The sequence below is a fragment of the Xiphophorus maculatus genome, chromosome 2 (assembly GCF_002775205.1).
Source record: "Xiphophorus maculatus strain JP 163 A chromosome 2, X_maculatus-5.0-male, whole genome shotgun sequence".
Lineage (NCBI taxonomy): Eukaryota > Metazoa > Chordata > Actinopteri > Cyprinodontiformes > Poeciliidae > Xiphophorus > Xiphophorus maculatus.
The window spans coordinates 3,351,485-3,378,967 of NC_036444.1; the positions used below are offsets into that span (position 1 = coordinate 3,351,485).

The window sequence follows — 27,483 nt, forward strand, 5'->3', positions numbered from 1 at the left end:
TTGGCTGCTTAAAAGGGAAAAGGGATTTGTAACCTCTCCATTTGCATGGAGAAGCTGTGATCTTCTCTCTCCCAACCTTTCCTGCTATATGTTGATGTGCCTCTGGGCAAGGCATTTCAGTTGATCTGCATATTATTGTGCAAACATTGTGACCATTGAGTAGAAATCAGTTATTTCCATTCACAGTCCCTCTGTGTAAAAAATACTGTACCTTGACATTAATGTCTGAAACAGTTTATATTTTGATATGTAAGATTTTAGTCTGAGCTACCAGTTCTCAGGTGTTTCCATTTCTCCGTTGCGTCTCGTTTTACCAGACATCCTGTATTCTGTTCATGTTCCTGTTCATTTGTGGTTTCATTTCTTGTTCTTATGTAGAAGTTGCAGTGAAGAGAAAGGAGTGTGTTTTTGTCTGCGTGGCGTTTTAGCCTAAAACACCTTGCTTTGTTCCCCAACCACACGCCTGCCCTATACCTGTGCGCACACAGAACCGCAGCTCAAAGGTTGCTATTTGTAATTACGGGACCCCCTGGCCTTACTCTCGCTCCGTCCCGTCGACCTCTCCCCCTTTGATCTTGCTTCTTGTCACACACAGATTTTGTCCTCCAACTAAATCCACCTTTGTTTCTTTCTTTGCACCCCTCCCAGTGTGTTTTAGCACTCCTTTTTGTTGCAGACGCTGTGGGGTCTTTAATTCACATGAGCCTCTTTTCTGGCCGGTTTGCCTCAAAATCCCTGCTTCTCCTGCAACGTATTGATCCCAACACTTAGGAATATTCCCCTCTTGACTTACCCTAACACTGGAATTAAAGCTGAAAACATTGCAACATACAGTGAAATGTTTGTAATGTTGTTGCACTAAATGAAAGCATCAAACTTTGCAGGATTTTTGTTTATTACTAGAAAGGAGATGAAGGAACATTTGAGGTTTTGTAAAAAAGCAGAAGAAATACAACATATATCATTAAAAAATAAAATTTGGCATACAAAAATGTTTTAAATAATCAAAAATGTAATAAAAATCTTTACCGTAAGAAATAAAATTTGGGGTAGAAAAATTAAAATTAATAAAAATGAAATGATAAAATAAAATAAATAAAAATATAAAAATTAAATAAAGAATATAAATATATATAAAAATAAAATGGTGATTTAAATTTTTTTAAAATAATGAAATAAAATGAATGAAAAATATAAATTTAATTTAAAACATATGCCATAAAAACAACATTTTGTGGATTAAATTTTTTTTAAAATAATGAAATAAAATTAATAAAACATTAAAATTTTATATAAAATAAAAATATGTACTACAAAAATAACCTGCATTTAAAATTCATACATTATACCAAGAAATGCAACAAGATTTAACTTTATTTTATGCATCTTAAAAAGTCAGAAGAAATAGCACATAGTCACAGTGATAGCTGATGGTTTTAAGTTACAGCTCTTTTGCATCACAGATTTTAAAATCTTTAAAGCAGTGAAGATTTGGATGCATTTGTAGCACTCTAAAATAATGCTACGGCTGGTTTAGTTCGGCTTTTGCACATTTTCTTACTATCGTCTCCATCGTAGCATCTTATTCACAAATCAAATAGCGCTTAAGCAAACATCCAGTTTCCGCTGGCAGTTATTCTCTCTTCTACAACGTTTATTTACACATAATACTGAGGAACTCCTTCAGACTGCGTGCACACAGATAACTGTAATGAGGGATCAAGCATTAAAGTGATGATGTTTAATTTACTATTGATGCATGATTCAGAGCTGTAAGAGGCAGATACATTTGGCTTAATTTAAACGGGATTGCTGCATATTTGCAGGTCAGCATTCACAGATTTTTCTGCGGAACTTAAATCAAAATTATTCATGTTTTTTTGTGTATTTTGTGAAGATGAAATACATAAATTTTCTTTGGCTCTGATTGGCTCTGCACTTTAAGAGGAAGACTGTTAGATTCTGTGGTACACCAAAAAAAAAACCATTACCAAGTACTTTAGGTTTTGTTTCTACTGTAAGTATCTTAGTACAGTTGAAATAAGACAAAACTAACTTACAAGGGAGGCATTAGTAAGATATAGGATCTTGTTTTAGGTCAAAAATTCCTTAATATTGATTAAAAAGTACCAGCTTTACTGGCAGATTATTTGACTTGTAACAAGATATTTTGTCCCATCCTGTAAGTGAATTAATTTGCCAATGGAATAAACATTAAGGAATTATTAACCTAAAACAAGATCCTACATCGTGCTACAAAAGTTACTTATAAGTTAATTTTGTCTTAATTCAAGTGTCCTGAGATATTTACATTAGAAACGAGACCTAAAGCACTTGGTAATGTTTTGTGTTTTTGCAGTGCAGTTGTAAGATGATTTCCACTGTGCGTATTAATGTATATTACGGCATATTTGCACAATTAATATAGCCAGTTATTGTGTGGAAATCCAAGTGTTTTTAACCTTGGCTGAGCTTTTTAATGGCTCCTGATCTTAAAAATGTTTCTGACCCACACGGTGCGGCCCGGTTTGTGCTCTCCAGAGGAACCTCCCTGGTTCTGCCTGCTTATTTTTGCTGCAGTTGTCATTATTTCGTGCCTGTGAGTGTTTATGCAGATTACTTTCTGGATGCTGCGTGCATCCCAGTGTGCGTTCTCCCTCTCCATGCCTCCTGCCGTCTGTGCCTCTAATCCCTGAGTGTGTCAGTAATGGCAGGTCCAGGTGTTCTGCACCGCTCCGTACCTCCCCCTGGGGATGTCTCTTCCATGTGTGTGTGCATGTTCTCCTCTCATCAGGGGGTTTAGGAGCTGTGAGTGAGGGGGCTGTCCAGGATCCCGTCCTCCAGAAGGGAAGGGAGGGAAGGGGGAACGTTATGCTGGAGGTACCCGCCTCTCACAGCTTGCTCTCAGGCCTCCCTTGGGTCCCAGACCCCCCTCTACTGGTCTCCCCCAGGACTTCAGCAGCCTCATTGCCCCGCTTGTCTCTTTCCCCCTCGTTTTCTCTCCTGATCTCCGCTCAGATCCAGCTCTTGCTGCTGCACTGCAAAAACACAAAAGTATTTTTGGTCGAGTTTCTTTTACAAAAATCTTAAAATACGACAAAACTAACTTACAAGTAACTTTTCAGTGAGATATAAGAATAGACCTGTCACAATAAGCAATTAATCAAGTAACTGCATGATAAATTCAAAGAAACTAAATGATTTCGATTTGCATGATTTATCATTTTTCTCTTTTCTCTCTTTCTACCAAAAACTGGATGATAAAAGTCTTCAGTCTGGTGCTTTGGTCTCAACTAGCTACTTTTTTAAAAGACGATAATTCATTTTATTTGTTGTTTCTGGGATTTTTTGTTAGTATATTTTTAATATTTAAAATATCTTCCAGTTCCGGTGTTAAATGTTCATTAGAATTTAAAGTTTATTGACCTGTGAGAACTGCGATGGACTGGAGAACTGTCCAGGGTGACTCCGCCTCTGGCCCGAAGTGTCTCGCTGGAGATAGGCACCCACCCGACCCCACTAGGGACAAGGGTGTAAGAAAATGGATGGATGGATGGATGGATGGATGGATGATCTGTGAGAGTGTTCTCGCATTATTACATAACCATTACCATTTTATTACTGGAAAATGGCCTCAAAACAAACAATTATCATTTATCGCAGTAACTTCAGGGACAATTTATCTATAACTTTTTCATAAATAATAAGGAATCATTTAAAACAAACTCCTATGTTGTCCTGAAAAGTTACTTTTGTCTCATTTCAAGACTACTAATATATTTTCCCTAGAAATTGGATCAAAATTACTTGGTAAGTTTTTGCAGTGTATGGAGCAGAAATGTTTTGAAGTGGGATGAAAGATTCTGGATGTTTCTATCGGATGGCAGTGATCAACTCCCAGTAAAAAAATGCTTCTTTTAATGAAAATTTAAAATCGCTCTGTAGTTTGCAGTTTGGATTCTTTTTACTATGAACCTATTTGTAATCAGGACAGGAATCAGACTTTGTTCCATAACTAGTAGAACCATTTGCCTTTAAATTCAACCTAAAGCCTCATTTTAAATCTACTTTACAAGATTTTGTGTTTTTGCCGTGTGCAGTCGACCCGCTGAAACAAACACGGCCTTTGCAGGTTTTGCAGCTTGACTTAAAACCTGTAAAGAAAAAAGTTTACCTGCTGATGATTTTGTGTTTCTCCTCTGAACAACAAGCTGCAGCTGCTTCACTTATTTATAAGTCCCACCCCTGCGTAGGTGAAGACGTGTGCGTTAATGCCGTTTCATTCATCAATCAAAGCCATTTCTCACAGAGAAAGTGTGTTTTAAAACAATCTAAACTTTCATTACCAGCACATATATCGCTAAGAAGCGAACCAGCGCCTGGTAATTCTGACTGTGAGTGCTATCGCAGAGAAGTGGGAGCTTTAATAGCTGGAAAACGCCTCAGACGTGTGTGTCCGCTGGATGTGCATTGTGTGTGTGTGTGAGACTCGGGTGAACATGTTTCTGGGTTAGTGAGCGGTCTGCTCGTCCAGCAAACCTCATTCTTATAAATAGATGATGTAGCCGGCGGCGTGCACACAATGGGATGGCTGCTGAGTGTGTGTGTGGGTGTGTGTGGGTGTGTTGGCATGATGTTGTTGTTTATTTAACACTCCTGCCTGACAGCTGGTTCTCGTTTCTCAGCGAACAAACAGCAGAAACAAAGACGGACAGAAGCAGAGAGAGGGATAGGTGGGAATAAGTTGCCACATAGGGAATTGAACCAGCAACCTTTGTAGGTTTAGCTGCAGCGACACATGTTTGGTGGATTTACAGAGGAAGACAGCAGAGATGAAGAGTCTGTTTAAAACCTGATGAGGGGAAACAGATGTCAGCTTTGTATTTTAGTGAGTAATTTGCATGTAGAGGTGGAAATACTTTGGACTTTGTTGGGATTGTGTGTATGAATTTTGTTTTCTTTAGTTTATTTACTGTTGAAATTGGTGCAGCTGAGATTGGAAATGAATCAAAAATGAAGCTCCGTTTGGAAATCACAGGAGAAAGATGGAAAAATCCTGAAGACTGTCAGTTTCCATTACAAATGTCCTGAAAATGTTTTTGATATTCTGCTCGTGCCAAAACAACAGAATTTTGCAATTGTGATGTTTCCATTAAATAAGACATGCACTTAAAATCATGTTTATTCATTAAAAATCATTTCTAATTCCACTGGCAGAATATTTCACTCATGGGAAAAATGTTTTAGATAATCTGCATGTTGAAGTAAAATCTTTCCTACTGTCATCCTGATGATTTTGCACTGCAAAACACAATTTCTTACCAAGTATTTTTGGTATAGTGTCTAGTGCAAATATCTTTGTAAGTTTGAAAGGAGTCAAAACTAATCCACTCGAAGCTTTTCAGCAAGATATACACACTTCTTTTACGTCACATGTATCAAACTCAAGGCCCATGGGCCAAATCTGGCACGCCATAGTTTTTTATGTGGCCCTCTAGATTCTAGACTGAACACTAGATGTGCTTAAATATTGTTATCAATCAAATTAATGCAGCTTGTATCTGTTTACTGCCAAATTATATCAATCAGTCCCTCCAGTTTCTTGACAATTATGATGGAAGTTCATGCAAAATCAACAAATCCTCACACTTTAATTAATTGGGACTTTATTGCACATTTTTCTCAAAAATTGTCGAAAACTTTCTTACTTGTACTAAACAGCTACTTCAGACTTAATTGATGTCGGACAGTCCATAATCTATACAGCGAGTAATAAAAAGTCACATTTACTGTCATAAATAAGCGCATATATTGCAAATATTTCCAAATTAGTGCCACAAACACTTGGATTTTTATTGCGAAAGATTACTAAAAGAATAACAAAATCCTGGAAGGACAGAAAAGATCTTCAATAAAATCAATTCATTTTAAGGATTCATTGATATTTTAACAGTTTGTGAACAGGTTTTATCAATACATTCTGGCACAGCTGGCCCTTTAAGAGCCTTCATGATCTTGATTTGGCCCCAAACCAAAATGAGTTTGACATGCCTGTTTATGTCAATAATCCCTAATATTGATGAAAAAGTAAAATTTTCACTGGCAGATTATTTCACTTGTAAAACAGGTAAAATGTCTTGTTATAAGTAAAATAATCTGCCTATGAAACTTTTTCATCAGTATAAAACACTATTTGATTTAAAACAGGCTCCTATTTCTTGCTGAAAAGTTAATGTTTTATTTCAAGTGTACTCAGATATTTGCACTTGTCGTTTTCCCAATCGTTGCAGGTTTTAAAACCGATTTTGCAGCTTGTCGTGTTCTCTGCCTTGTTAAAACTTTTTTTTTTTTGATATGTCAGGACAAACTTGTCATCTGTCTGCCCACCCCCATCCTTAGCCCCCTGCCCTTTACCTTCTGCCCTCCAACAAATTTTGCACGCACACACAAGCCCACTCCGGCCATATGGTGCAGTTGGCGCCCAAAAGCAGCCGGACCCATTCCCAGGGCAGGAGGTGAGGGTCCCTGCAGTCTGCACAGAGTGTACCAATGCATGTGTTTGCCTCCTCGAGGGCCCGGGCCCCGGCCCCGGCCAGCCTGCCTCATCGCTGATCTCTCACTTATTTATTTTTCCTGCACTTGTCCCGATGGACTGCCTCCCGTCTGAGCTGCAGCGGAGGATTCTGGAGTCCTCCAGAGTCCTCCAGAGTTGTGTTTGTGAACCGTTTCACCCCGTGCAAAACCTCACTGTGAATGCAAGTTGCGTGCATTCGAAACCATTCACTAGGGTTCAACTCCATGTACTCATATAGAGCCAATTCAATGCTCTTTACAAAAAGAATTTCAGTTAATTTCAGTTCAATCATTTACATTCAAACAGAACAGTATGCTCAATTTATTATTCAAAGTAGTTTAAAGTTTTTATAACTGCAGTGTCTCAGGATTAACTAAGCCAATCTTAACTATATGCTTTATCAAAAAGGAAAGTTTAAGCCTGCACTGCAAAATCACAAAATCTTACCAAGTTTTGATTGTCTAGTTTTCTAGTACAAATGACTTAGAACAATTGAAATCAGAAAAACTAACTTAAAGGTAACTTTTCAGCAACATATAAGAGTCATTTTAAGTTATTAATTCCTTAATATTGATGGAAAAAAGTTCCAGATTATTTAACTTAAAACTTGGAAAAATGTCGTTTTAGCAAAATAATCTGACTTGCAAGAAACTAGTACTTTTTTATTTTGATCAATATTAAGTAGTTATTGACTTAAAGCCAGCTCCTAAATCTTGCTGAAAAGCTACTTGAAAGTTAGTTTGGTTTTATTTCAAGTTTTCTACGAGATTTTTACTAGAAAACTTGGAAACATTTTGTGTTTTTATAGTGTAGTCTTAAAATTAGACAGGGTTTCTTCCTCACTGACTAAAACTGGGAGCTGATAACTAAAGGATCTACTTTTAGAAACCAGCAGTAAACCTGCAGCCTGAGAGCGAAGCGCTCTGTTAGGAACCAGTCAGATGTCTGATGTGAGATGAATCTGATTCTATATGCTGTTCTTCATATGGACTCTGCAGCAGAATGAATTCGCATCCCTCTGCAGCAGCAGAGAGACGACACAACAGGTAGTTTCAGCCAAACAATACGACTTGTCAAAGAAGCCGTCCTACTGCGCCGGTTTCATTATGCATGGCAACCAATAAGCTGCTCTTAGCTTTCTGGTTGCCATGTGAACTCGTGGTAATCAGTCGGCCAGGTAGGGATCATTCTTCTGTTTTCTCGTCAGTTCTCTGTGTGCAGCATTTGGAAAAAACCTCGGAGTGTTTCGGTGCAACGAGAGCCGATGGGTGGCTCATTATTCCTGTCATTTATTGTCACTGGTGGGAGATGACTTTGGTTACATCTCCTTTGTTATTTTGCATCAAACGGAAATAAGAGCCTTCAAACACTCTCTTAGAAATAAAGATTTTCAGTAGCAGCTCTTTAAATTCAAAGAGCTGTAATTTCGCGATATATTAAGGAGGCTTTTCAGCGTGAAGCTCAACAGAAGGAGGCCCTATATGGATACTTTAGCCCTTTTTATTCAGTATTGAACATTAAATATCCCCCTTTTACGTGTTTGCATGTGCAAGTCTGTGCAAAACAGTGAAAGCCAGAATGAAGCCAAGGGTGGAAGTTGTTTTTCTGCCCCCTGTGGCGAGTCTGGGGCTGCATGTGTGCACGCCTGGGGCAGCCTGGGGCCATCGGAGGGAGCCTGGGGAGCAGAGGGAAGGAGGGATGAGGCTCTGGTGAACGGAGGGATGGAAGGTCAGCAGGGGTCTTTCAGGGAAAGGTGCCCGTCTGGGCCGAGGGCCAAGCAGAAAGGTGGGACGGAGAGTTGGATGGATCAGGCGCGGAGGAGGAGGATTAAAATAAGATCAGACATGACGCCTTTAAAACGGCAGAGGGTTAACTTTAACCTAAAATTTCAGCTTAATCTTCGTAGCGGTTCATTGCACGTTTACAGCGCTCTTCGTTTAGGTTGTTAATTGAGATGTTGCAGCACATAGCTGCAGGTTGTCTGCAGTTTTAACTTTTGTAGCAGCAGCTCTGGGACAGGAAAACCTTTTTGCTGCAACCAGCTGAGCTCCTTTGATTCAAACATCAAAGCAACAGAGAGGAAACATGACATAGATAGACGGTGTTTCCATTCCAGGCGCTTTGCAGACAACGCTATCCTGATGTTCAGCTTCAGACCGGCACTCAGGTGAACTCAGAGAGGCGATACAAACCCGAGAATGTCTGTTTTTGAAGCTTCTACCTTGCCTGGAAAATGTATTCAAATACCTGGAATATTTCCACATTTTGTCACATTACAACAAAAATCAGAGTGTATTTTTATTGGGCTTTAGGTATTGCATCATTGGAACTGGTGAAGAAGATGACGCATGCATGCATTTGCATCATTACTTTTAACGTTATATTAAATTAGCAACCAGAGTCCAATAGGGTGTGATTCAATGTTTTCAAGTCTTGTTTAATTTGGGACCAAACTTTCAACATTTGCTTCATTTTCAGCTGCTGTGGTTCTGTTTCACACTGCACTGTGTCAAATGAATCTAATTGAGATGAAACCAATTGAAAAAAACCTGTTCTCCTCCTCGCCTGTGGGGGCACCACACTAAGAACAACTGAAGGAAATGACATAAAAATCTCTGAAGACACAATGAGTTTTCTTAAACAAAAATGGAGTGGCATCAGATTTGAGGGATTGCAGGGTTTCTTTTTCGTCTTTGGTAGAAAACAAGTCATTTCTCCCACTAGGTTAGCGTGTTTGGTTTTGGTTCTATTTACCCAGAACGCCCTGCGCTGCAGTCCACTTCCTACATTAGGAGCGGTCTCCACTCTGATTGGCGTTCACATATGGATACCCACCACACCAGAGTTTGAATAGCATTCACACTTCGAACGAACCGGATTTTCTACACAGACGGACTGGAGTTGGATGAAAGTGAACTAAACCTCAGTATTTCTTCTATTTTCCAAAGATGCACTACTTTGTTTTGTTGTAGCTGATAAAATGTGTGTCGGCTTTTGACGTTATGGCAGGTGGAGCTAAAGGAGCGACTGATCAGTGTGTGTGAGGCTGTTTCCTCCACGTGTTGCCTTGCTGTCTAGCCTATTAGAGACTCTGTGTGTGTGAGTGCGTGGGTGTGTGTGTGTGTTGTTTCAGGTAGACGCAGGCGGTCCGTTCTTTTTTATCCCCGACCCCTGGCTCTCTCTTCTTCTCCCCTCTTTCATCCCCCCCTCATCTTTCCCTCTTTTTTCCGAGTTCAGAGTCTGTCCATCTGGAGCATCCCCCCCCTTTCCCTCTTCTCCTCTTTTCTCCCCCCCTCCCTCGGTCCCATCCAGGCCGAGACGACGGGGGTGAAGGCCAGAAACTGCCGGAGACGTGGCGATACGGAGGGCGAGACGTGGACGCTGTAATGAGTAGCAACATGAAAGATGACGGAGGGAGGGAAGAAGATGAAGCGGGAAGGGAGTGGTTGAGTTTTCAGAAGAACAGAAACAGGAGGAGGAGGGGGGACAGAGCTTCATTTTCCCAACACTTTCTCCTGCTAACCCATCCATCAGCACTCCTCCTGGAGGACCTTTCTCTAATTTAACTTTTCATTGAGCTTTTCCCTGCTCCCCCTCCACCCGGCCCTCCAGTGTCTCCCAGTTTGCCGTCCGGCCTTGTCTTTCCAGGTCCCCTCGCGACCGACCGACAAAGGCGCCGTTAAAAAGCCGTGTGATCCTCCATTTTAGCGCAGCCACGCTAGTCAGAGGATTAGGCCTCTTTAATGACGCTAATCTCCCTCCCCTCCAACCCACCAACCCGCTCTCCCCCAAATCTCTGCAGGCCGATTCTGCTGCCTCTTCACCCCATTTTCCCACCTCGGAGAACCTTGAGCTTCCCGTAACGATCCAGATTTCTCTCTTCTTGTGTCCCATCTTTAGGAATTTCTGATTTTATTCCTTCTGTTTGAGTCAGTTGGAGTTTAAACACTTCCACCTTGTCATGCAGCCAGCAGGGGGTGTCTGGATCGACCTTTTATAGACAATTTTTACTGTTAAGCCGCCTTTTCTCTGTGCAGATGCTTTATTTATGGGTTTCACTTCGTTGCAGCTGTTCAAATTTATCGCTTCACTGCAAAAACAGCAAATCTTACCAAGTATTTGTGCTCTAGTTTCTAGTGCAAATATCTTACGTTTTATCTTATTTCAAGTTTACTAACGGACAAGTAACTTTTCAGCAAGATACAGGAGCTTGTTTTCAGTCAATAATTCCTTACTATAGAAAAAAAAGTACTAGTTATAAGTGAAATAATGGAAAAATGTCTTGTTCCACTTGCAGATTATTTCACATGTACACTGCAAAAATACAAAATCTTCCCAAGTATTTTTGGTCTAGTTTTATAGTGAAAATATCAGTTTGTTTTATTTCAAGTGTACTAACTTCAAATAACGTTTTAGTTGTTTTATTATCTTGTTTTAAATCAACAATCCCTTAATATTGATGAAAAAGTCTTGCCACAGGAATGAGACATTTTTCCATACTGTCTAATTCCTAAAATAAATCCTAAGTCATTTTGACAAAAGATGATTTAAACAAAACTAATCACTTTTGGCAAAAAAAGACTTATGCCATTATTTTAGAAAGGCATGGCAAAATGTTTTGTTCCACTGGCAGATTATTTGACTTGTAACTAGGATTTTTTTCAACAATAGCAGAAAAGAAAATATATTAGCTTGTCTAGCTTAAAACAAGCTAATATATTTTGCTGAAAAGTTACTTGTAAGTTAGCTTTGTCTTATTTCAAGTGCACTAATATATTTGCACTTTAAACCAGACCAAAGATACTGGGTAAGATTTTGTGTTTTTGCAGTTTACTATTGTGTCAGATTTCTCTCTGAAGGTGAAGTTAAGCTCTGGATTTGACTGGGCCATTGCAGCACCTGGATTTTCTTTTTCCGCAGCCATTTTGTTGCAGGTTTTCTGCTGTATTTTGTATTTATCTTGTTGACCCAGTTTGGGCCAATCGGCAGCTGTTCCACAGATGGCCTCTCTTTGCCTCAAAGGTGATTTTTTATTTTTAAAGAAGTTAGCGATAGCGTCACTGTTCACCTTCCAGGACAGAAAGAAATGGCTGCTTACATCTTGGTGCCTGTTTCTACTCCAGTCCCTAACTTTGCTGTTTGGCATCGAAAAGACAACCAACACAGTTGCAGGCAGGTGGTCATAATGTTTTGCTAGATTTCTGTTTAATTAAAGGGGATCTATTCATATTTTGCATGTTTTTATACTTCCATTCTGTCTCAACTGCTTTTAAAAACAGTTCAAGCACTTAAAAAAAACCACCCAGCAATATTTTGGCAATAAGTTTATGTTTTTTGGTGCCTGGACAATGAGTTGTTTCAAAAACTTTCCGAATGTGGAGTTACAATTGATGGGAACTGCCCGTCACCTAGCAACCCCAACAGAGTTCCTGCCCGTCACCTAGCAACCGCAGCAAAGTTCCAGCTCATTTGGTCAGTTGGTGTAACCGCTGTACAATGGCTGCTGGAAAGAACAAGTGTTTTATTGTTGACTTTCCATCCAGAAATCACTTCCTGCATTCTTGTCGGTTGTGCAGGAGTCTCCACTTTTCACATATGTGTGGTTGTATAATTGTGCATCTGTTTGCAGCCACTTTCACTTGTGAGTGCAAACGTTGAGTTGAAGGGCGTGGCCAGCAGCAGCTTGTTTGGATTTAAAGTGACAGGAGGCCCTAATGGCCCATAATGGGCAGAACTGAGCAGACTGAAAACTCCTCATCGAAGAATGACTTTGTGTAAAAACAAATTTATGAACATGTTTTATTTAGACCATAGATCTATCCTAACCTGCTTAAGGAAGCCTAATAGGTCACCTTTAATGTTGATTTAGTGACTGGAGTCCAAGCACGCCCCCATCATCAGCCCTCCACCTCCATGTTTAGATGTTTTCTTAAGTCAGTGAATTTATTTTAGAGCCTTGCTTTAAGGCTTCATGTTTGTGTTCCTTTAGTCTGATTTTTGAGCTCGGTGCCCCCTGCAGAGTTATATTTGCTCATCCCAGTGCCTTCATTTCACCCACCGTATTTTAATCAAACAAATTTGTTTTTGTCGCCTCTCTGCACGCTGTGATGCAGCTTCCACTGAAACTTCACTGCGAAAACACAAAATCTTACCAAATACTTTTGATCTGGTTTTAGTTCAACTATCGTAGTACCCTTGAAATAAGATAAAAAATAACCTACAATTAACTTTTTAGCAAGATATAGAAGCTTATTTTAAGTCAATAATTTCTTAATATTGAACTGAAATAATCTGCCATTATAATTAGTAAATTTTTTATTAATATTAAGGAATTATTTTCTTAAAACCATATATCTTGCTGAAAAGTTACTTATTAGTATTTTTTTCTTATTTTAAGTGTAATAAGATATTTGCTCTAGAAACTAAATAAAAATACTTAGCAAGATTTTGTGTTTTTGCAATGTTGCAATATTTAGTACACTTGACATAAGACAAAGCAAATTTTCTGCAAGATATAGGAGCTTGTCAATAATCCCAAATTATTGATAAAAAAGTATTAGTTATAAGTAAAATATTCTGCCAATATTATAATATGTAATATGGCAAATGTCTTATTTCACTTATGTCAAGTAATTTTTCAATATTATAGGATTATTGACCTAGAAGCTCCTATATCTTGCTGAAAAGTGACTTCTAAGTATTTTTTTTGTTGTGTAATAAAATATTAGCAGTAGAATTTAGACAAAAATACTTGGTTAGATTTTGTGTTTTTGCAGTGTTCTCTGCTTCTCTTCTGTCTAATCTGACATTTTCTTCTTTCTCCGTTATGCCTCTCCAGCGTTTCTCCCTTTTTTAATTTGTTTTCTGGCTTCACTGATGCGACTCTCAGATAACGCGGACGCTGCTCTCCTTTACATTTTCCAGGCGAACGTTGAATATCTTCGCCGCTCTGCTGCGGAGCGCACAAAGAGCAACAGAACAATATCAAGCATAATTCAGCCCGCTCTTTTGTTGCATCCAATCCATTCTGAAGTGTCTATTAAAGGAGCTGTGGCCTTTCTGTCGCCTCCGTGCACGACTACGCCGGAGGGGGGGAGAGAGAGAGAGAAAAAGAGAGAGAGAGGAAAAAAAGAGCAGTGCATAATCTGGTATGTCTGACAGATAAAGGGAGCGAGTATCGCCATCTTTCCGCTCTGTTCTTCTCATCTCCTAATCGTTTTTCTGACGTTTCAATCTGCCAAGGCCCTAATGAAAATATGATGAGGCGGATCTGCGGTCCTCGGGGACGGAAGGGAGGGATGGAGCGAGGGATGGCTGCAGAGGGAGGATGAAGGGAGAGAAAATACACTCTGTCCTTATTTCCGGGCTCCGGTGGGGATACATAGTTCTTGGAGCTTTCTATTTAGATGTTGCCACTGCAGGAGCGCATCTCTCTCCCTCTCTTTCTCTTCCTCTCTTTATCTCTGCCATCCTCATTTTTTTATGTATATTTATGTATGAATGTTTGTGTGTGACTAGGATAAATGTGTTTATTTTTTGATTATATCCTCCTATGAACTCCCACAGGCTTCTCCCTTTTGCCATCCAAGAAACATAAGACTTCTCCTTAATCATCCCACTTCGCCCTGCTTTACCCTCACTTTTCCTCTTTTTTTACGATCCTGCAGCTGTGAGTTAAAATACGTCTCCCCCTCCCTCCTTTCCTCTAGATGGCGACGATGACCCCGCCGGATTGTCCTGGGTGCCCTCCTCGCCCTCCAGCAAGGACGTGGCGTCGCCCTCCCAGATGCCCGACGGCTGCTGCGACCTGGGCATGGCCACCGGTGGCGAGGAGGAGGGCGGCGCCGGCCTGCCGTACCCCTGCCAGTTCTGTGACAAATCCTTCAGGTATCTCCTCCACATCTGGATCCCGCTCATGAATATCTGGGTGCTCATAAATAAGCTGCAGCCGCCTCACTGTTATTTCCATAATAAAGTGGAACGCTAAGGCAACAGTAAAGGGAATGAGGTGAATACATTTCTCACCAGCGTCTCCGGAGACTCAGTCAAGAGCCATTTTAAGAACAGCTGTCTTACACACACTCCAGAGTCATCATCATTATTATTCTCTGTATTAATCGTTCTGCCGAGCTCACCTCCTTCTGTCATTCTTCAACACTCACACCCTTGTTCTGCCGCGCAGAAGCATCTAAACCCCTTCAACTTCTCGCACATTTAATGACATGTAATGGATTTTACTAGGATTTAATCTGACAGATAAACTCATAATAATTATATATTTTCAATTTATCTGCTTAAAAAACATACAAATAAACTAGGTGTGAATTTGCTTGCAGAACTGCTTAGTTGGATACCCCTAAAGGAAATCAAGTGTAAATATATGTACAGCTGTGGAAGAGGATCAGGAACACTGAAAAAAACTAATTCAGACTCTCATCTTGTGAAATCAAGAGCAAAAATTCTGGGGGAAAAAAGTCAGAATTCTGAGATTAAGGTATGAATTCTAAAAAAATTACTTTAATCTCAGTAATCTCAGAATAAAAAAAAGAATTCTGAACTTAATCTCAGAATTTTGACTTTTTTCAGAAATTTCACTTTCCATTCAGAAGATTAAAGTCAGAATTCTGAGATTATATTTGAGATTAAAGTCAAAATTATGAGATTAAATCTGAGCCTGAGAATTTTTACAAAAAAAGAAGAACTCTGACTTTTTTCTCAGAATTCTGAGAAATAATCAGAATTTTTAGTTTAATCTTAAAACACAGAGCAAATTCAGACGTTATTCTCAGAATTCTGATGAAAAGAAATTAGAAATCTGAGCTTGAAGTGACAATTCTGAGATTTATCAGATTTTTTAAAAACTGTCTCTAATCCTCTTCCTTAAACAGCTGTTCTGTGAACATTATTGGAGTTTATTGTGACGTTTACAGCAGATTTGAGTTATGAAACAATTTTCCAAGCTTTGAACATTTAAATGAATCAGCCAAGAGACTCATGAGAACTCTGGGGGAGTTGCAGAGATCCACAGCTCAGGTGGAAGGTAGCTATTTGTTTTACACGCCACAAACCTTTACTCCGTCAGCCCCTCCAGGATATTTTATTGTAATCAAAATCACAGATTTTATGGTTCTATTCCAGAAATATTTGCAAGGAATTTTCCTCATTATATCCCTTCCAAAAGATACAGATTTGAACTTAAAGAACTTAAATAGCTTGACTTTTGTTACTCACCAAATCGATTTCGAATAAAAACTTGACATCAAGTTAGGCTGAGGCAGCAGTGTTAGTAGAAGTAAGTAACACTGCCACCTGTAGGTGGGAGGTAGCATCACTTAATCGCAATGTTTTTGACTATTTTTGCAGAAAATTAGCAATAAGCTCAAAATTATGCTTTAGATCTGTTGGTTTTTGGTGAATTTCTGTGATAAAGGATTTGCAAAAAACTAAAAGGCTTAACTGGTTTTCCAAATTAAGTGGGAACATTTAGTTTCAGTGTTTAGGTTTATGTTAGCTAGGAGCTGAAATAACACCTGGTTCTGTCCGCTTTCAGCCGCCTCAGCTACCTGAAGCGACACGAGCAGATCCACAGCGACAAGCTGCCTTTCAAGTGCACGTTCTGCAGCCGCCTGTTTAAACACAAGAGGAGCAGAGACCGCCATGTGAAGCTCCACACAGGTTCGTTCAAACGCCTCTACAGGTCATTACTCCCTCAGCCTGGTTCTCTTCTCTTATTGACTGAAGATTTGTCATCAGGTGGCCTCTCAGTCCACCTGATGACGGAAAAGATCCAATCAAGTATTAGAGTTACTGGAAATAGATTTATTAAACCACAGTTCTCCACCACTTGTCAAACATTACATGCTTCTTTCTGTTACTTTCCCAGAGTTGAAATCTTTCTTTACAGAAATCACTGAGCCTGAATTATCTCCAGATTATTGAACAGATTGTTAATAAGTCAGATTGTATGCATTATGCTTAAGCAGCCTTGCAGTAAGCATTAAAAATTAAAAAGCAATAAGAATTAAAAACCTCCTCTTTAACTTTTTTTTGTTTTATTAAACATAAACGGACATGTTCCACCAGGAATTTCATCTTTAGTTTTTTTCGCCTGCAGGTGATAAGAAGTATAGCTGCCAAGAATGTGAAGCTGCGTTTTCTCGCTCCGATCACCTGAAGATCCATCTTAAAACACACAGGTAGTAGCATTAAAAATCTCTTAACAGAAAATTTGTATTTCTGTTTCTTCAGTCTGATTTGTGGCTCATCGATTTTTCCTCTGCAGCTCCAGCAAACCATTTAAATGCTCAGTGTGCAAACGTGGCTTCTCTTCCACCTCATCACTGCAGAGCCACATGCAGGTAAACGGCTTTTTATCATTTTCTCTAGGGATGCACCGATCCCCTTTTTTCACTTCTGATACCGATATTTGAGGTTTAATATTGGCCGATACCGTTTCGAAAAACAACGGCATCGGTACTGATACAGATATTAATATTGGGTCGGTGCATGTCTAATTGTCCTCCAAAGCTAATAGATGAGTGTGTTAAAATGTTCGGACCTTGCAGGCTCACCGTAAGAACAGAGAGCATCTGGCGCTTCGGAGCGAGAAGGACGGCGGGAAAAAGGGGACGGGCGGAGACGTGGACCTGGACCAGGACCTGTACATGTGCGATTACTGCGAGGAGACGTTCAGCCAGACGGACGAGCTGGAGAAACACGTCCTGACCCGACACCCGCAGCTGTCCGACCGGGCCGACCTGCAGTGCATCCACTGTCCGGAGATCTTCCTGGACGAGGCGTCGCTGCTCACGCATATCGAAACGCAGCACGCCAACCGGAAGCACAAGTAACGGCGGCGTTCCGCGTTCTGAATGCTCCTCATCGGAGAATCGCTGCAGCTGGAGCTCACTGTGGTTCTCCTTCCACTCCCAGATGTCCGGTCTGCTCAGAGCAGTTCCCGTCGGTGGAGGACGTCTACTGCCACCTGGACAGCCACCGCCAGCCCGACTCGTCCAACCACAGCGCCGCTAGTCCCGATCCGCCGCTCGGAAGCGTGGCCTCCATGAGCTCGGCCACGCCGGACTCCAGCGCCAGCCTGGAGAGAGGCTCCACCCCTGACTCCACCCTGAAGCACAGCCAGAGCAGCGAACGAGGTCGCAGGAGAGGCGGAGACTCCGGGGAGGATGCAGCGATTAGTCTGGCCCATCAAGGTACTGGTACCATCAGCTGGTACCATCAGCACCCTAACAGGTTTGCCTAAAAAAAATCAGTCCGGGGCGTGCTGTGGTGCTGTGGTGGCGTTTGGAGGCCTTGGGTCCTCGACCCGGCCGTCACGGGTTTGGTTCCCGGACCCGGCGACGTTTGCCGCATGTCTTTCCCCTTTCCTTCCCCCTTTCCTGTCAGCCTACTGTAATATAAGGGACACTAGAGCCCACAAAAGACCCCCTGGAGGGGAGAAAAAAAAAATCAGTACTCCACCTGGATTTGATCCAGAATGCTGCTGCTGGCTTTCTGACTAAAACCAGGACGATAGAACACATTACTCAGTTGTACAGTCCTTCCACTGAGAGAATAGACATTAAAATACTGTTATTAGTTTATAATTCACTAAACGGCTTAAAAATATTAAAGATCTACTGTTGTTGTATCAACCTCCCAGATCTCTCAGGTCTTCTGGTTCTGCTCTGCATCCCCAGAAGCAGAACCAAATGTGGAGAAGCAGCGTTCAGCTTCTATGCACCGCAAATCTGGAACAAACTTCCAGAAAACTGCAAATTGAAATTTGCTGTACAAATAAACTTGATTGATTGTTTTAGCAATTAAAACTGTTTAAGAATTAAGTGCAGAGAAGATACTGACTGCTCATGCATACCTGTTAAAACCCCAATTTAATAGTAAATAATTGCGGAGAAACATTTTCCTGCCAATGATTGACAGTGTTAATGTCCAGCTCTTGTTTCTGCAGGCTCGGGAGGGAGTTGGTCTAAGATGACGTATTCTTGCCCGTACTGCTCAAAGAGAGACTTCCACAGCCTGGCCGTGTTGGAGATCCATCTGAAGACCATCCATGCAGACAAGCCGCAGCAGAGCCACACCTGCCAGCTCTGCCTGGAAACCCTGCCCACGCTCTACAACCTCAATGAGCACGTGCGAAAAGCCCACCGCGCCAGCGGCGGGAGCGTCGGCTCGGCGGCGGCAGCAGCGGCTTTCCCTCTGCTCCAGTTCACAAACGTCACGGCGTTTCACTGCAACTATTGTCCGGACATGTTCGGAGACATCAACTCCCTGCAGGAGCACATCCGAGTGTCCCACTGCCTGCCTGGGGGGATCATGGCAGGATCCACCACGCTAGGTCTGCTCACTCTGAAGCTAACGGCCTCTGTCTAAAATATCTGTCAGTCTGACCAATCACCTGCTCCCACAAATACTGATGTTTATTTATAGCTGCCACTTGAAATAAGTCATAAAAGGAATAAAAATAAAAAAGTAAAATAGGATAAAACATATGAAAGCTAATTAGAATTTTTAAAAAAGACTGACTTTGGCTAATTAAACATTTTTATATGCTTTTCATTGTATTTATAAGAATAAAAATAGACAAAAATAAAATGAAGAAAATCATAATAATCAACAAACATTAAATAGCAAAATTTCTATATCCAATTTGAAAAAGAGTAGGAAGCTTATTAAATAAGGAATAAAAATAAATAAGTAAAATAATAAAAAAACCCATAAAAAGCTAGTTAAAATGAAAAGACAGCAACTTTAGCAAATAAAAGATTTTTATGTTTTTCATTATATTTATAAGAAAGAAAATGAATAAAAATCCGCCTAACGGTTTTCTAAAAATATCGCGCATTATACATATTTACACATCTAATGTTTATAATTATACAAATCCTTTGTGTAATCCTATAAAATAGGATTAATATTTGGAACTTGACTTTTGTAAAATGGGAATGTTTAAGACAATCTCGGCAGATTCATTATTTTTTGCTGGTACTTAAAGTAAAGTATTGAATGATAAAAACTGATTTCTGACTTTAACTGATTTTAACGTCCTGTCGCTCTTCCAGAGGGGAACCACGCCTTTTTCTGCAACCAGTGCTCCATGGGGTTCCTGACGGAGTCCTCGCTGACGGAGCACATCCAGCAGACGCACTGCACCTCGGCTACAGGAGGCGGGACGGCGGCTGGAGGGGCCGTGGCCAAACTGGAGTCCCCCGTCCTCCAGGCTGCGTCTCAGTCCTTCATGGAGGTGAGAATCAAAACAAATAAGAAAATCTCCCACTACTTTAATTCTCGGTTTTTGTTTGTTTGTTGTTGTTGTTTTTTTTTGCAAATGAAATGCCAAATTTGAGTTTATCTGTTGTAGTAAATGAAGCTAAGTTTGATTTGAGCTCAGCTAAAATCAGTTAGCTTACTCATGAGTTAGCTTACTTTTAAGTAAGCTAAGTTAAGTTAGCCTATTTATGTTGGTAGGCTAACCTCATATTAGCTAATTAGCTAAGCCTTGAATTAAATTTAATTTTCTTGGACATTATTAAAAAAAAGCTTCATTGTTTAGATTTTATTATTGTGGATTAGCTAATTACATTAGCTAATATGAGGTTTACTAAAGTAAGCTAATCTGATATTAGCTTATTTTATTTAACACTAGCTAGCATAGAACAAAAATAGTGGATTAGTTAATTTGTGTATTTAGTTTTAGGACATAGAAGGTTATTTCTAAATAACCTTTTTCTGTCGATCAAAGAGTGTTATTTTTTCATGGGTTTAATTACAGAAATGTGAACAAATTGTGGTTCTTTCAGTTCAGAACCGAGAATGATTCATCGATCAGAGTGAAGTGGCTTAATTAGCACAAAAGCCTGAACTTAAAGGTCAAGACCACTTTAAAGATTACTCACACTTTGGAAGGGAAAGGAGTTTAAAATTGACTCCAGATTTCTGCACAGCTCTAAAAACAAGCCGTCAAATCTAATTGTGATTTAAGGAGTGTGCTTGTTTGTCTTCCTTCTGCTCTGCATATCTTTCTCCATTTCCTCTCTCCCTCCACAGGGACGCAGCGTTCACCGTTGGGGACTAACGGTGAATGCTGATTTTTATGAAAATGTATTTTCCATGTCCAGGTCTATTCCTGCCCTTACTGCACCAATTCTCCCATCTTTGGCTCACTCCTCAAGCTCACCAAGCACATCAAGGAGAACCACAAGAACATCCCGCTGGCTAACAACAAACGGCAGGCAAAGGTGGCTGACCTCAGCCCAGCCTCCTCCGACGTGGAGATCTCCTCTCCCAAACGCCACCGCCTGGCCGGTGACTCCACCCCATCCCTGGGAAGCAACGGCGATTATCCCTGCAACCAGTGCGACCTCCGATTTTCCAGTTTCGAGGGTTTCCAGACGCATCTAAAGTCTCACCTGGAGATGCTGCTGAGGCGCCAGTCCTGTCCGCAGTGCAACAAAGAAGACTTCGAGACACAGGACGCGTTGCTGCAGCACCTCACGGTGCATTACACCACCACGTCGACGCAGTACGTGTGTGAAAGCTGTGACAAGCAATTCTCCTCCGTGGACGACCTGCAGAAACACCTGCTGGACATGCACACCTTTGTCCTGTATCACTGCACCCTCTGCCAGGAAGTCTTCGACTCCAAGGTCTCCATACAGGTATACCACACACTGCCCTGGACAACATGGCTGCTGGACTCATGCAAATGAGACGATAATAAAACCTCTAAAGTCTTTCTATAACCAAACCCTAAAAGATGTAGATAAAAAAAACATCTGCTTTATTTCTATTCTAAAAATTAAATGTAATTAAAATCACACGTGAAAAAGTTTGTTGTTCTTTAGTTTTTAATGGCAGCTTGCATCCATCAATGTTACACTGCTGCCAACTCGAGTTTTTTTACAGAGTCTGTACTGTTGATATTGTTGTAATTTTATGATATTTTATATTAATTGTATCTATACAGTAGTTTATGGGTACTTTCATTGTGTCTCATGATTATGTTTTATTCACTCACCTAGTCAGGGACTAAAGATGGAAACAAGCTAAACTAAATCTGACACAAAGTCTCTTTTATTAGTGGTTTTTGCACATTGTCCCTATTTGAAATAAACTAATAAACTGAACCAATGCATGTGAAGAAAAACAGTCTGGAAAAGTCCAGTGAAGCGTTTGATCTAAGTTTCACACCGTTATTTGTTAAGTGTCCAGCCATAAAATCCTTTCCTCTGTAAATCTGCTGCACAACTTTTGTATTTATGTTTCAAAATTTGAGGAAAATGTGGAAAATAGATTAAGGAAAAGTGTGGAAATTTAAAATAAAAACCCATGGATTTATGTCCTCCTGTCTTCCAGGTGCATTTGGCTGTGAAACACAGCAACGAGAAGAAGCTGTTTCGCTGCACAGCCTGTGCCTGGGACTTCAGGAAGGAGGCAGACCTTCAGCTCCATGTCAAGCATAACCACCTGGGTCAAAGGTCAGGCCTTCCAGGAGGACTCGCAGGTACATTCATATCTCTCCACACATTTTCTCTGTTTCGCTTTGACCCTCACACTTATTTTAGTATCTTTGGCCATATTTTCTTATTCAACCCTTTACGAAGACAAAAACTGGGATTTCTACCATCTGATGCATCAAGAGAGGTTGAAGTTACTACCTTTAGCAGCTAAAGGAGCCGAAATGACGAGTAGGTGGGAAGTAGAGGGCAGTGTGAGGCGGTTAGATTTATTTTTAAAGACCTTAGTTGTTCTAAGAGAAGCTCGTATTTGCAACCTTCCAGCTCTGCAAGCAATGTTTCTGCTCTAGTTTCTAGTGAAAATATTTTATTACACTTGAAATAAGACAAAACCAACTTACAAGTAACTTTTCTGCACAATATAGGAGTTTGTTTTAAGTCAATAATTCCTTAACATTGATTAAAAAGTAATTGAAATAACCTGCAAGTGGAACAAGATATATTTCTTATATTAAGCCAAAGTGTCTTGTGTTACTGGCAGACAAGCCAGAGATGAGAGAATTAGCTTAAAATGTCATTAACAGTAGAGTTAAAGTAAACACTTTAGATATTAATGTGCTAAAGTGGATCTATTATGTAAAATTCACATTTTGCATGCATTTGGGTCTCAACTGCTTCTAAAAACAGCCCAAGTATTTAAAAAAGCCATTTTTTGGGAATAAGTTAATGTTTTTTAGTGTCTGGAAAATGATTATTTTCAAAAAACTCATGATGTCAATCCACATTTGACAGGCACTGGGCTGTTACCTAGCAACTCCAGCAGAGTTCCACACGTTACCTAGCAACCTAAGTGGAGCTCTAGCACGTTTGGTCAGCTAGTTTTACCGATGTACAATGGCTGCTGGAAAAGAAGTGTTTTGTTGTTGACTTATTATCCAGAAATCACTTTCTGCATTCTTCTTGAATGTGCAGAAGTCTCCACTTTTCAAATATGTGTGGTTGTATAATTGTGCAATTGTTGTGCACTTCCTGCATTCTTGTTGGTTGTCCTGGAGGCTCCACTTCTGCTTTTCAAAGATGTATGGTTGTAAATTGCGCATCTGTCTGCAGCCATTTTCACATGTGAGTGTAAACATTGAGTTTGGAGGCATAACCAGCAGCAGCTTAATTGGGATTTAAAGTAACAGACGCCCTAAAACAGCTCAAAATATGCAGAACTGAGTAGAATAAAATCTCATTATCTAAGAATAATTTTGTACAAAAATAATAATAATGAACATGTTTTGTATAGACCATAGACCTATCCTAATCTGTACAAGGAAGCGTAACAGGTCTCCTTTAAAGCAATGTGGATTCTGAAATCTTTCCTATCTAGGGCTGAGAGGAGAGAAAAAAACGTAACAGCACACAGTTATCATAGTTTTGACGTTAACGAGATGTTTCTTCCTGCAGGGCTGAAGCCTCGGAAATGCATCTTCTGTGGGGAAACGTTTGGAACAGAAGTGGAGCTCCAGTGTCACATCACCACCCACAGCAAGAAGTTCACCTGTCGCTTCTGCGGCAAAGCTTTCCACGCCATCTCGCTGCTCGAGAGGCACCTGCGGGAGAAGCACTGTATCTTTGATGGCAGCAACGGCGGTGGCACCGGCAGCAGTGGGAGTCAGAACGGGACGCCCAACGGCCTGGCTCAGACGTCCAAGCGGGGAGGAGCAGGAATCGGCGGTGGCGCAGCGGCAGCAGCAGAGAGAGCGACGGTAGCGGCCGCCGAACAGGCCGACCTGCAGAACATCCTGCTGAAGGGCGGGGTCGTTGGGGGTGGGGGGTCGTCACAGGCAGGAGACACGGCCAACAGTCATGAGGCGAGCGGCGGAGAGGAGGAGCTGGACAACTCCGAGCCCATGTACGCCTGCGACATCTGCGGCGCGGCGTACACCATGGAGTCGCTGCTGCAGAACCACCGGCTGCGGGACCACAACATCCGGCCGGGAGAAGACGACGCAGGTAAAACTGCTCTACTATTCAGTTGGGAGGGCTGGACGATATGTAAAATGTTACAAGTCATTTTGGCTTAGTTTGTAGTGAAAGTCTTTCAGTATTCTTAAAATAGAACAAAACTATTCAAAACTACCAAAACTAACTATAGTGACTTTTCAACAAGCTATAGGAGCTTTATTGAAGTCAGTCATTCATTAATATAGATAAGAGATGTAAGTTAGTTTTGTTTTATTTCCAGTGTATTAAGACATTTGCAGTAGAAATTAGAGAAGAAATATTCTTGATTCATTTCATATGAGTCCATATCAATAATTACTGGTTATTTTTTTGTTTTAAATATCTGAAATGCAGCCTTACTAGTGGCGTAACCTTTCCTTTATTATCCAACATTTTCACACTGGACCATTGTTTTTTTTTTATTTTCATGACGGAATCTTAAACTGCTGCTCTGCCACTTACTCACACGTTGTTGCTAGGCAACCAAAAAAAGAGTGAGTTGCTAGGTAACCAAAGAGAGTGCGAATTAGTTGATTCTACCAACCTTCATTGAAATTATTGCTTATTCTACCTCATGTATTGTCTATTGATATTTATCTTATGTCGATTGCGATATTTATTGTTATTGATTTATTGCACAGGCTGGATTTCAGATTGTTGTTTTTTTCTTTCTGCTTTCCAGGTTCCAGGAAGAAGAAGGCAGATTTCATCAAAGGGAACCACAAGTGCAACGTGTGCTCCAGGACGTTCTTCTCTGAGAGCGGGCTGCGTGAACACGCTCAGACGCACCGCGGCCCCGCCAAACACTACATGTGTCCCATATGTGGGGAGCGCTTCCCGTCTCTGCTGACTCTCACTGAACACAAGGTACAAACTGATCTGCAGCTCTGGGTCTGTGTTTCAGTCCACTAAATGTTTGTTTCCTTATTGATGGCAGATCAAGAATGCTGAGAGGTTGCAGTACCAGCTGTAAACTGTTTATTTTCCTCATAATAACTTATTAAAGGTTTTATTTATTGGGTGAATTTTTGAGACGGATAAATATTATTATTAATGACATTTCAGACTGAATGAAGTGTCTGATGACTTACCCATCAGATGGGCCAGACATTTTATAGGCTGCATTCCCACAAGCCCTGTACAGTCCAACTAAAACAAACACAAGAGTCTAACGATAGCGGAAGAAATGACAAACGAGAAATCTAAAATCTGACGCCACTCATTTATGTTTACATTTTGTGAAGAAGGACGTTGCACTCAGTGTCTTCAGAGGTTTTTGTTGTTTCTTTCAGTGGTTCTTGGTGCAGCGCCCCCACAGGCAAGGATGGGAACATGTTTATAATTAGTTGGGTTTGTTTGTCTCAGTCCAGTGTGAAAGAGAACCGCAGCAGCTGAAAATGTAACAATTGTTTCTATTTTGTCCAATGGAACCGAGTCTACGGACTGTCAGACGTGAGAACAGCCTAAGAGTTTCCTCATTGTTTTTTTCCCTGCCTTAAAATGCAAAGCAACTGCTGCAACTAATGCTGCAACTAGCAAGTTCAGCTTCAGTCTGTAGAGTCTGAGCTTTCAACCCTGGATTTCTCCAATCTAATAATAGTTTCTGTTTTCTGACCTTCTATCTGTATGCTGTTAATTCCTGGGTAAACTCTTCCTCCAGGTGACCCACAGTAAAAGCCTGGACACAGGAACCTGTCGGATTTGCAAGATGCCCCTGCAGAGCGAGGAGGAGTTCATAGAGCACTGCCAGATGCACCCTGACCTTCGCAACTCGCTCACCGGCTTCCGCTGCGTCGTCTGCATGCAGACCGTCACATCAACGCTGGAGCTGAAGATCCACGGTACCTTCCACATGCAGAAGCTCTCCTCCGGCTCGGCGCTGGGGGGAGCCGGAGGAGGCAATGGCGGAGCGGGCGCAGGCAACGGCTCGGCCTCCTCGTCCCCCAACGGGCAACTGCATCCGCACAAGCTCTACAAATGCGCCTTCTGCTTGAAGGAATTCAAAAATAAAGGGGATCTGGTGAAGCTGGACGTCAATGGGCTGCCTTACGGCCTGTGTGCAAGCTGCATGAGCAGGTAGGAAGGGAGACCACCAACCCAGTTTAGCTATAAATTAAATGATAATTCAAGCATTCTCAGTTCTAAAGATTTTTTTTCTCTTGATTGTTATTCCATCTTCTCTGTGCATAATCAGTTCTTCATATTTCAACTGATTTTAGCTACTTGTATGTCGAAATGTTCAGCTTTTTCTGGAGAATTCTGCTGTATCTTTTTGTAATTTCAACTTTTATGCAAATTTTTCCTCAATTGAAATGCACTGAAGTTTTGTGGAATTTCACAAAATTTAGCAAAAACTTTCACAAGCTACTACTTCTGCCTACTTCAACCTAGAAACTCCATTCAAGTATTAAGCAAGTCACAAGATGTAAAGCTATCTAGAAATGATTCGGCTTTTTGATATCTCCTACAGTTTTTCTAAAATCCCTATTTAAGTTTTATCAGATTTTGGGGCGTTTTCAGTTTTACAATGTAATCCAATGACGTAATTCTTCAACTGACAGAGTGCGCCATCTAGTCGCTGACACTTGACTGATTTTTCACAAACAAAATGCTGCTGTTGGTACAAATGTTACTCTAAAGAAATAATTTATACATCAAAACGTAGCCTTAGTTGTCTGTTTTGAGGAAATGTATGTGTCATTAAGTAGGTTTTCCGATTTTCTTTCAAACACTTCCTGAGAGCAGACATGTCACCCCTTCCTCCATTGGTTTATCCACCATATATCTGGTGCATTCTTTCAGCAGATTAGCATTCTTATGTCTGTTTCGCTAAGTATTGCCATTTTTCTTATGTTATGATGTTTAATCCATTCAGGGGAACGAACGGCCAGAGCCCCAGCCAGAGCGGAGGAGCGGTGACGCCGGGGGACACGCCAACAGAAAAGGCCCTGACCGGGCTGAGGTGTCCGGAGTGTGGCGTGAAGTTTGAAAGCGTCGAGGATCTGGAAAGTCATGTCCAGACGGATCACCCTGAGGTCAGCCCCGAAACCAGCGCAGCAGGAAAGAAAGCCGAGGCTTCGCCTGCACCCAAGGTGAGACGGAAACTGTGGAGTATTGGAGAATGTTGTGGTTTAATTCATGCAGCTCATCCGGCTATGGTAGTGTTGCAGCAATTTACACTAATATGAATTACAGAACATTAATAGGTAATTCTGCAGATGAACACATGATGCCATCGAATGATTGTGGGTCTAATACATAGTCATTTTAGAGCAGGTTGTGGTGGAACGGACCTTGAGTTTAACACATGCATTACAGAGTAAACCACGCAAACAGAAAAATTATAAATGGTCAAAGTGATAATGTTCTGAGGAAAGGAGATTAAGGCCACATTTGACTTTTTTTCTTTTTTGTCTGAAACTAAAGTCAGAATTTTGAGAAAAAGAG

General features: G+C 40.9%; 1 protein-coding gene across 2 annotated transcripts in view; it reads left to right on the forward strand.

The window, feature by feature from the left end:
- znf423 (zinc finger protein 423) overlaps positions 1 to 27,483 on the forward strand; it is a 183,237-nt gene that overhangs the window by 62,898 nt on the left and 92,856 nt on the right. For both annotated transcript variants that reach the window (XM_023353140.1, XM_023353144.1), the window contains exons 4-17: positions 14,284 to 14,461; positions 16,125 to 16,249; positions 16,689 to 16,770; positions 16,857 to 16,932; positions 17,140 to 17,420; positions 17,507 to 17,784; positions 18,540 to 18,926; positions 19,651 to 19,832; positions 20,707 to 21,246; positions 21,944 to 22,091; positions 23,497 to 24,045; positions 24,719 to 24,903; positions 25,697 to 26,112; positions 26,912 to 27,128. In XM_023353140.1, coding sequence (XP_023208908.1) covers positions 14,284 to 14,461; positions 16,125 to 16,249; positions 16,689 to 16,770; positions 16,857 to 16,932; positions 17,140 to 17,420; positions 17,507 to 17,784; positions 18,540 to 18,926; positions 19,651 to 19,832; positions 20,707 to 21,246; positions 21,944 to 22,091; positions 23,497 to 24,045; positions 24,719 to 24,903; positions 25,697 to 26,112; positions 26,912 to 27,128 — 3,644 coding nt within the window. The remainder of the gene's footprint in view (positions 1 to 14,283; positions 14,462 to 16,124; positions 16,250 to 16,688; positions 16,771 to 16,856; positions 16,933 to 17,139; positions 17,421 to 17,506; positions 17,785 to 18,539; positions 18,927 to 19,650; positions 19,833 to 20,706; positions 21,247 to 21,943; positions 22,092 to 23,496; positions 24,046 to 24,718; positions 24,904 to 25,696; positions 26,113 to 26,911; positions 27,129 to 27,483) is intronic.